At 35.8% G+C, this 10,433-nt stretch overlaps 2 protein-coding genes across 2 annotated transcripts; both read left to right on the forward strand.

Annotated features, from left to right (window-relative positions):
• Nucleotides 1-919: 919 nt before the first annotated feature.
• Nucleotides 920-1,917, forward strand: LOC102542021 (olfactory receptor 8I2). The gene has a single exon (XM_006214038.2). The coding sequence runs from the start codon at nucleotides 945-947 to the stop codon at nucleotides 1,875-1,877; it is 933 nt and encodes a 310-aa protein (XP_006214100.2). The 5' UTR covers nucleotides 920-944; the 3' UTR covers nucleotides 1,878-1,917.
• Nucleotides 1,918-9,241: 7,324 nt separating this feature from the next.
• LOC102525489 (olfactory receptor 8H1-like) lies at nucleotides 9,242-10,189 on the forward strand. Its single transcript, XM_015247777.3, has one exon. It carries the CDS (start codon nucleotides 9,242-9,244, stop codon nucleotides 10,187-10,189), a length of 948 nt encoding a protein of 315 aa, XP_015103263.2.
• The last annotated feature ends 244 nt before the right edge of the window (nucleotides 10,190-10,433 follow it).

Below are 10,433 nucleotides of genomic sequence, written 5' to 3' on the forward strand. Positions count from 1 at the left end.
TGTTTTAATTTTTTTGTTTTAAATATAACAAATCATATTCCTTTTACCATTTGTAGGCTTTTTATTATTGAAAATCGCTATTTGGCAATGAATTAGTTATTACCTGATGTTATAGATAACCATGTGCTTCACGATGGAAACAAACATGGTCACTAACCACACACACCAAACAATCTGGCTATGTGACAGGGTAAGTTCCTCGTTTGGTGGTAGTGAACCAACAGAAAGAAAGGACATGTGGTAGAAAAAAGGTGTAATGAACTTTAGCATTAATGTATAAAATAAGCAAGAAGTTGCTTTCCTGTTACATCTATGTGGAAGCTTTATATGCTTTATGTATTAATAAAATATATTTTATATATCATATAAAAATTGTATATGCATTTTATAAAATTTAACAAAGCTTTATTGATTCCAAGGAATTATTTGATGTGTCCCTCTAAGATATTATTAAGCTCTTAAAATAACCCTAAGAAGTGTCCTTAGGAAGACTGCCACACAAAGATATTGAATTCACAAATAATAGCACCTCCTTTCCTAAACAACCTTCATATTTTCTGAGAATACCATATAACTAGTAGGTAAATTTCTAAGTATACAATTTGGGGCCCAGAGATACAGTAGGGTTGAAGATGGTATATCTCAGGAAAAATCCTTCAAAACTCATGCCTGATAAATATCTTTGAGTGCAAAGAAAGCCACAGGACTGTGAACTTGGAATTTTTTTTTTTTCAATCAGCATGTCTGTTCTCTTAAAAAAAAAAAAGAAAATCATGTATACATTTTCAATGAACTTGAAGTCATTAAATATTTGCTCCCCATCTGTCACTCTTTCATTATGGGAGTCTAAGTCAACGCTGGCTATCAGGTCCTTAGAGTTGAATCCTTCTCTAACTTCTGTCATTGTTACTCAGCAGGTAAGTCAAAGGCCTGGGTTGATAAAAATGGCTGGGAACAATTTCACGGAGGTGACTTTCTTCGTTCTCTCTGGATTTACAAATCACCCTGAACTGCAAGTCAGCCTGTTCTTGATATTTCTCTTTATTTATTTATTCACTGTTTGGGGGAACCTTGGGCTAATTATGTTAATCAGAATTGACTCTCAGCTTCACACACCTATGTACTTTTTCCTTAGCCATTTAGCGTTCATTGACATATTTTATTCCTCTACTGTAACCCCCAAGGCACTGGTGAATTTCCAGTCGGAACAGAAAACCATCTCCTTCGTTGGCTGCTTTGTTCAAATGTACTTTTTTGTGGGTTTGGTGTGTAGCGAGTGTTTTCTTCTGGGGTCAATGGCCTATGACCGCTATGTGGCAATCTGCAATCCCTTACTGTATTCAGTGGTTATGTCCCAGAAAGTGTGCAGCTGGCTGGGAGTCGTGCCATATACAGTAGGCTTCACGAATTCTCTGATATCCATCTGCGTGATAAGCAGTTTGGCATTCTGTGATGCCAGCATCAACCATTTTTTCTGTGACACCACAGCTCTTTTGGCCCTGTCGTGTGGAGATGCCTTCAGCACAGAAATGGTGATCTTTGTTTTAGCTGGGTTCACCCTTCTCAGTTCCCTCTTCATTATCACTGTCACTTACATGGCCATCATCTCAGCCATCCTCAAGATCCAGTCTGCGGCAGGCAGACAGAAAGCCTTTTCCACCTGTGCGTCCCACCTCCTGGGTGTGACCGTCTTCTATGGGTCCCTCATTTTCACATATCTGCAGCCCGATAACACATCATCCTTGACCCAGGCACAGGTGGCATCTGTGTTCTATGCCATGGTCATCCCAATGCTGAATCCGCTCATCTATAGTCTGAGGAACAAAGACGTAAAAAAGGCTCTCCTGAGAGTCATACATAGAAAACTTTTTAAATGACAAATTTCTGCTTGTTGTGATTAAAGAAAAGTTGGATGGTTTCAGGCATTCAATTGCTCCAGCAATTAGGCAAAGACGAGAGTAAGCCCAAAGGCATAACACAAGCTGAATAATAACTTAGAATCTTGACATAAAGGAGGTGAATTATCATCTTACTTGTTTATATGGAATACTGAATCACTGTCTTAGGAGTTCATGTCAATGCATAAATGATTCAGACATAGACATGCACAAATAAGTAAGGAAAGCAGGGACTGAATCCTTCCCTGCATGTTCTTGCGTGAGCGTGCCATCACACCACAACACGTTAAACAGCAATTACATTGACTGTCCATATGGTTTGACATTCTATCTTCTCAGCCATCATCAAATTGAGTGTAGAAAATGAGTAGTAGATTGAGATGATAACTCTTGAATATCGTTAACAAGAAATGATAGCTGATGGCCTGAGAGAAAAGGAAAGGGTACAGAGTTAACAAAAGCAAACTTAATTCCAGGGTTGGAGGAGGGTAGCGGTTGAAGTCATTTCAGTGAGGTGTAAACACTAGTGATGACAAGAGACACTGGGTAATACAGAGACATCTCCAGGTAATGTGGATTCCTTCTGTCCTAACAGTTAAAATTTTGATCATTTATCTTGATCGTGATCCTTGATTACATAGAAAATCACGGGTCTATAAAGTAGAGTATGGTCTTCATCAAAAACAGCAGAGTTTTACTTCTTAGCAACAATAATGTATCTCCCTAAGTTCAAAGACTTGATAAACTTAAATATGTGTGTGTTGCGTCTGTGTCTGTGTGTGTGTATAAATGAAGCGCTAACTGTAGCACAATTCCTGAAGCATTTTGGAGGTATCGATGGAGATTCTCATTTCTTCAAACCAGGCAGAAAAAGCTTCATTAAGTCTATAGTATTAAAAGGAGGAATGGGGTTTTGTTTTATTTTTCCTTGAAAAGACACTTCAACATAAATCCCACTGAATGGATTTATGGATAAGATGTAACCCTTAGGACTGCTTTCCTGTGCATGAATCATTGAGTAGTAACCAGAGGAGTTGGGCAACCACATTTAAAATGTATGTTGGAAGTGTCAGGTGGTTAGATAAGTGGGGGCACCAGGCAGATGGGTAGGGGAGAGGGAGGATGGTCTGGAGAATGGCATTATGCCCGCCTCCATCATAAAGGGAGTTATTTTTTCTAAATGAGTGCCAGCAAGAAACCGGTTAGGACCCGACAGCCCTGACTGCATAGTAGCGGATAGAACTTAACCAGACATGACCCAGTGCTCATTGTATTATAATTAACAGTGCTGTTTACCCCCGCCTATGGGGTGTGCACCATGGGTAAGGACGTGCACAAAGGGGCCAAACATGACCAAGCACTCCAGAGACAAAAGCCATCGATCAATCAAGAGGCCACCTCTGAGTGAGGACATGAGGGAAAGCGTGGACAAAAGCCAACGATTTTTCCTCCTCTGGGGCAGCCCGCCTCCCGTCCTTGGAGGTGCACTTTTCCTTTTCTGAATAAATCTTTTAAAATCTTTTGCTACACAACGCACCATCTCCCAGCTGTAAGCTTATCTTTCGAGTATGACAAGAACTGGGGTCTTTACTCTTTGGGGTAACATAAGAAACTGAAGATTAATTTGATGAGCCGCTTTTAAAAGAAAATGTGTGTGCTTATCATGGTTCTTTTTGCCCAAGATTGAGAGAACTGTTCTTCACTCTTTGAGAGAAGTTTCCTTATTCAGATTTGTGCTCCATAAGAAAACGTGTAGCAAATGCATCACATATGAAATATGTAAGTAAATATTTTCTTTCCTTTTGTTTGCTTACGGAGCATGGTGACAGATTCATTAAGGTCAGGAGTTCTATCTGACTAGTGTTCATTCAGTCTAGTAAAGCTGTAGTGCCTTTGTCATGTTCCTGTTCACCATTTGTGTTCCTTAAGATTGTGTTCCATTTCACCACCTTGCACCACCTTTTTATATGAAAATAAAGAAAGAAAGAAAATTGTTTCTTAACTTGTTTTATTTTTAAGAAGTTTTGCAGAAATTTCTGAAGAAACGAATTCCTCCATGAAAATAAAAGACTGGCTTTCTGATAGCAGGTAGAGTCAGACTTACTCTTGTGCCATTACACAAAAATTAGAGATCCATTCAGAAATGAATTCCAGATTATTATCTGAGAATTGGAGAAAGTAGTGTAAAATAACATAGGACTGCATAGGATATTTGCCTTTTCAAAATATGGGGGAAGGGGATGGTAAAAAAATCTATCTAAAAATAGCTAAAGAAAGTAAATAAGAAAGAAAAGATACATCTCAGAAAAAGAAAGTATAGAAATAAATATAAATATATTAGAGAAAAATTAATAATTTTATATTTATAAAATATAAATATATATTATATATCATTAAATAATAGATATATAATATATAATACACATTATATATCTATAAAAATAAAATATATTTATAAAGTGTAATAAATTCCTCTAAAAAGACAGATTATCAGTGAATCAACATACAAACTCCAGTATATTATATTTTTTACACAAATTTTACCATAATAAAGTGATGCAAAACATTAGGATAAAGTATTTCCATCAAACATTTTTTATTACATTTGCCTGTTTACCACTTCCTCTAGATATCTGTATAATTTTCTACTTCAGTTCTTTCAGTGTGACCTGATCACTGAAGATTTCTTTGAAGAAATGTATTTTTAGAAGAAAAAATCCAACTGTCTCTGTGCATCCTCCCCACTTGTTTTCCTCCACAGCACTTACCACCACTGACGTACAAATACTGCTCCTGTCACCCCTCTCATCATAGGATAACACTCTTACTAGATACTCCTTTCTGTCCCTCAAATTTTATGGACTGTTCTCTGCACAAGGCCTTGGCATGGATGATCCCCTATCTGAATCACTTTCCTACCATGAACCTGCATGACCAACTCTTCCCTCCTTCAAATCTTTGCTTAAATTCCAACTTTTTTATTTCAACCTATCTTGATTATATTATTTCTGATTGTTTCCTCATGCCTGTATTCCAGAACCCCCATCCTCTAAGCTGTTTTACGTTGTATTTATTTTTATAGGATTTTTTACCCTCTAACATATCACTAATTTTTGTACTGTTTTTTTGTTTGTTTGTTTCAATCTAGCTGAGAATTTGTAATCTATAACACTGTAGTGGATAAGGCCAGACTTCATATCACCATTTGACTTTTTTTCCCAGCTTCAATGAATCATTTATACTAATGGTTTCAATTAACCCATCAATTTCAATAAATTTACAAAATTTAACTTAAAGGAGTCACATTTTCTGACTGCAATGCAATAAAATTTAAAATTGATATTTAAAGGTTAAAAATATAGATCTTTCAGCTTGAAAATTAAGAACAAATTTTTTTTTAAATCTTGAATTGCTCTTAGTCAAGTAGGAACATTTTAAATTTATCTTTAAATTACCTATATACTATATGACAATGGTAATAATTAATATCTCTACATATAAATTAAAATTAAAGTAACACTCAGATGAATAATGCAGATATTAAATTCCTGTGTTATTAAACAGGTATCAAAAAGAAAATAAAACAAGTATATATTAACAGGTACTAGAGAAAAAACAGGATTCAGTTTGAAGGGGAACAGAATTTCCTATGCCAAACTATGCCTCTGTGCCATAAAGGTTATCTTGAGCCGGTTATTTTCAAGAAGCAATAGACACAGGAGAAGCTCTGAAAATTAAATAGAAATGATGTTTTTGTAATAGACATTTACATTTAAAAAAGATATCTCCATTTGTAAGGATGTCTCCGTACCAGGAAGAGAAAGGTGCCTAAATCTCTAGAAACTCTTATCAATGAAGAAGGCAGGAAATTGAACATGCATTAACAAACATACTCTTCTTTCCAATGTTCTTCCTGGTTGCTATCCTCCTGCCAACATCTTCTTGTGTCTTTAAGTGAAGATGGTACTTAAGGTGGTGGACTGGGCCGTTTGGGGAGGATGTTCCTCAGTTGTCCTGGGTGTGTCCCATGTTTATAGGGGGTGTACGTGTTATTAAATTTCTGTTTGTTTTTCTCCTCTTATTTTGTTTTTTATTACAGAGAGTGGGTCTCAGTTAAAAACCTAGAAGGGTAGAAGGAAAATTATTTGTTGTCCCCCATAAATCTAATAAAGTAAGGGAAAAAGAGATAAAACAGGTAACCATTAGTTAATTAGAAAGCAAAAAGATAATTTAATAGCACCTATCCAAAAAAGTAAGAAGAATCATTCTTTCATGTGTCAATGGAAAAAGCAAATGAAAATAACTAGAATCACCCAGGAGAGAAAGAAAAAAATATATATATATGTATATGCATACTTAAAGCTGTAATGAGCTAAGGAATTAAACTATATCATCATTAAATCAAAAAAGATTTAAAATCTCTGATCAGACTTTCATTTCTGTGATGACACAATAAATGGTATAAGAATAGCCTGAAATCATAAACAAGACTAAACATGGACAAAATGGGTTCAAGATTGGGAAAATATTTAGCAAGAAAAACTTGCTCCTGGTAATTTTGCAATCACCATGGTTACTGAGGTGTCATTTACATTGGAAATTACCATTAGTCTCTCTTTTGGCTTAACTCCCAAAGTTACCTAGTATCAAATAGGTTTATGCTGGCCTCTTAATCTCCAAATAAGCCTGTGTTGATGAAAAATTAATCAGTCAATCTAAGAAATAGATGAAAAATTTTATTCAAGCCAAATTGAGGATTATAACCTGGAAACAGCCTCTCAGAAAGCTCCAAGAACTGTTCCACCCATTAGAAATCAAAGGACAGTAATAGAAATTTTTGAAACAGAGGACTGTACATTAAATAACATATTATTGACAGTTTACACAACCCAGATCTCAGCATACAAAGCGAGTAGTGGGGCATGGGTCGCCATGGCCCCTAATAGGATCAAGAAGGAATATTATATTTTAAGAAGATTTCTTATTGACACTAGGAGAATATTGCTCTTTATGGTTCAGCAGGTGTTTCTGCCGATGGGGGAGGTTTGGCCAAAGCACTTTGCATATATACAATGCACAGTGTGAGGAGAGACGAGGCCAAAGGGCAGAGAACATTTTTTCTGTTTAAATTTGTCTTGCCTTCTCATAAAATATGAATATTATTTGACACATGTTTGAGCAGCACTAACTTTTGATGAGTAAAATTGCCCTTCCAAAGTTCATCAAAGATACAATATATGCAAAATTACCTTCTTTATCCATACCAACTAATTATCTCCTGAAATGCAGGAGTATGAGCAGACTTTCCTGTAAGAATCATCTTTAAATCTACATGAAACTTGATTGTATTATCATGAATTAATGAAAGATTCACAAGGCTATTTTAATCTGATTCTCAGTCTAATCCTTTTTAGAGCCTTCTTTTGTTTCCTCATCTTGTATAAATAATAGTCAATAAAATCAGTGACATCTGATGAACATTTCTAGAGGGAAATTAGTCATGGACTATCAATCAATGCATAATACATGAAATGATCGGTTTTATGAAAGACTAATATAACATTGGTAGTAGTTTGTTATGAAATTTTAGTTATAAAATGAGGATGGGTACTGAATATACAGGCTCATAATAGTTATGCAAGTCTAGAGGTATGCAAATAAACATTCTATAAATGTAAAAATTTATTGGGAGAAATTTATCAAAATGTTACAGCAGTTTTGATTGTTTTCTTACCATTCTTTGAATTTTGTTATATTCTAATTTTGTTTTAATGAATATATTTACTCATTTAATAGCATCACACACTAAAATATAAAACTTCCTTATGAAAAATGTATCTTTCCATCCCTGATGGCTTCAGTCATAGGATAATTATTTCTCTAGAAATAGTTTCTCTACCACCCTAGACATAAATTTAGAGCATCACAAAGGAAGCACAAACCATTAGGCTCTTCATTGTGTGGCTTCCAAGGGAAAAGACTACTAGCTTATCAAAACCCAGCAGAGCTGCAGGTAATCCTCAAACTTTTGTCCTTGGAATCCTGCCAAGCAGTCTTCCTTGAAAATTGATCCACAGGGATGAGTAAATGTTGCATTATCATCAGTCTCCAGTATATGAGGTACCCTGGCATCATCAGGGTGAGAGGCCAGCCATACTCTGCTCTGCTCACATGCACAGTGGATCGCTGATATTCTTTTGAGACATAACTTCTTGGCAAATTTTACATTTGATCAGGACCTGAACAAAATTTCTAGGTGGATTTCTTTTTCACCCCAGAATAAAACTAAATGAATGCACTAAAATTTAAAAAGAACTTATCTTCAAAGAAACAAATACTGTATTACAGAAATTTTCAACTTAAATGGTTCTCACATTTTATTTGTGAGAAAAATTTGAGGTTGACATGTTTCTAGACAGATAATATTGGAAGATGATACTTTTTCACCAACATTGGCTCACAGTGAGTATTGTTCTCAAAATTAGAAGGTTTTAGTCAGGATCAAATAAAATGGGGACAGAACCAGAAGAGCATGTGTACATACAGCATGTAGACCTTACCCTGCAGTAACGCCAGGATTCATGGAATCGGAGATACAGAATGGATGTAACCAGGGTTTACAAGCAATGTGCATATTTTCAGAAAAAAATTGTTTTGAAGGGTCAAGCTTTGAAAACTTCATATGTTTCAGAAATTAATACTAATATGGGATCTAAAATTTTAATACACCTTACTAGAGTCCTCTAGGGTTGAAATTTGTCATCTTGTATTAAATAAAATTGTAAACAAGAGGACAATACATGATGCATTAAAACAATTGTTCTGTCTTTGTTTATTATGTACCTAGAATTTATCCATCAGGTTTTCTGAAATTAATTGTAAATAGGAACATAGTGTTATGAGCATGCTCTCTGGAGTTAATCGATCTTGTTAGAATTCCAGAGTCAATATTGAATAACTGACTCTGAATAAGTTATCTATATTCTCTGTGCCTTTTTCTCACCTGAAAAATGTGGCTACATGTACTACCTATGATATAATAATTTTATGGAGATTAAATGCATTAATAACAGGAAGCATTTAAATAGTATCAGGGTTATTATAATTAACCACTATATTAACTTTTATTATATTTTATCCAAATTTCACTTTATACCTATTCCTATATTTTCAATCAAATTAAGGATTTTATCTCCATACTCTGTACACTGTATTATTGTCACATTCTATAAACACTAAACTAATATAAATGTCATGGCATTCATATAAACCCAAATCTTTTTGACATACTTCCTGTTAAGTATTAGCTTTGATTTCTCAACAGTTTATAGCATTTGAACACTATGGATGGAAGGAATAACACGCAAGTGTCCAGCTTCATCCTTCGGGGGCTGACAGATTCCGCGGGGATCCAGCTGGCCCTCTTCACTCTGTTTCTCCTGATGTACCTGATCACCATGTTGGGGAATGCGGGGATGATACTGGTAATCCGCCTGGATCTCCAGCTTCACACCCCCATGTATTTTTTCCTCAGTCACCTCTCATTCCTTGACCTCAGTTACTCAACTGTCATCACCCCTAAAACCTTAGAGAACTTACTGACCTCCGCCAAGTCTATTTCACGGATGAACTGCTTCACCCAGTTGTACTTCTTCGTCTTCCTGGCTGCCACTGAATGTTTCCTTCTCTCCTCAATGGCCTATGATCGCTATGTAGCCATCTGCAACCCTCTGCATTACCCCGTAGTTATGTCCCTGAGACGCTGCTGCTTCCTCATCCTTGGGTCCTATTTGATTGGCTTTCTAGACTCCTTTGTCAATGTCCTTTGCATAAGCAGATTGCATTTCTGTGAATCCAATATAATCCAGCACTTCTTCTGTGACACATACCCAATCTTAGCCCTGTCCTGCACTGACACACATGACATCGAAGTCATGATATTCATTGTCTCTGGCACCACCCTAGTGGTGTCTCTTATCACAATATCTGTGTCCTATGTGTTCATCCTGTCTACTGTCCTGAAAAGTACTTCCACTTCCGGAAAGCAAAAAGCCTTTTCTACTTGTGGCTCGCATCTCCTGGGAGTCACCATCTTTTATGGCACTACGATTTTTACTTATTTGAAGCCAAGTAAATCTTACTCCTTGGGAAAGGATCAAGTGGCTTCTGTTTTTTATACCATTGTGGTCCCCATGCTGAATCCATTCATTTATAGTCTCAGGAACAAAGAAGTAAAAAATGCTCTCTGTAGAGTCACTCAGAAGAGAGATGGGTCCAGGCAATTAAAATAACAGTGATGCTAAACTTTTAAATTCATCTATATATTTTTTTTCTTTCCTACAGTGTATTTCCTTGCTCTCTTTCCAGAGACAGTAGAATCCTTTAATTTTTTTTTTTCTTCTGTTGCACTATCTTTTGCTTGACCATTTATGATCTGGGCATTTCCAGGTATATATGCCTTTAGAAATTCACATGGTAATTGGAAACTATGAAATGTTAAATCTATGGTTTAAATACTTGTGCTTTTATGGGCAA

The sequence above is a fragment of the Vicugna pacos genome, chromosome 10 (genome assembly GCF_048564905.1).
Source record: "Vicugna pacos chromosome 10, VicPac4, whole genome shotgun sequence".
Lineage (NCBI taxonomy): Eukaryota > Metazoa > Chordata > Mammalia > Artiodactyla > Camelidae > Vicugna > Vicugna pacos.

Bases quoted from the DNA above. Each gene is read 5' to 3' on its own strand.
- LOC102542021 (XM_006214038.2), top strand. From the start codon at position 945: ATGGCTGGGAACAATTTCACGGAGGTGACTTTCTTCGTTCTCTCTGGA.
- LOC102525489 (XM_015247777.3), top strand. From the start codon at position 9,242: ATGGATGGAAGGAATAACACGCAAGTGTCCAGCTTCATCCTTCGGGGG.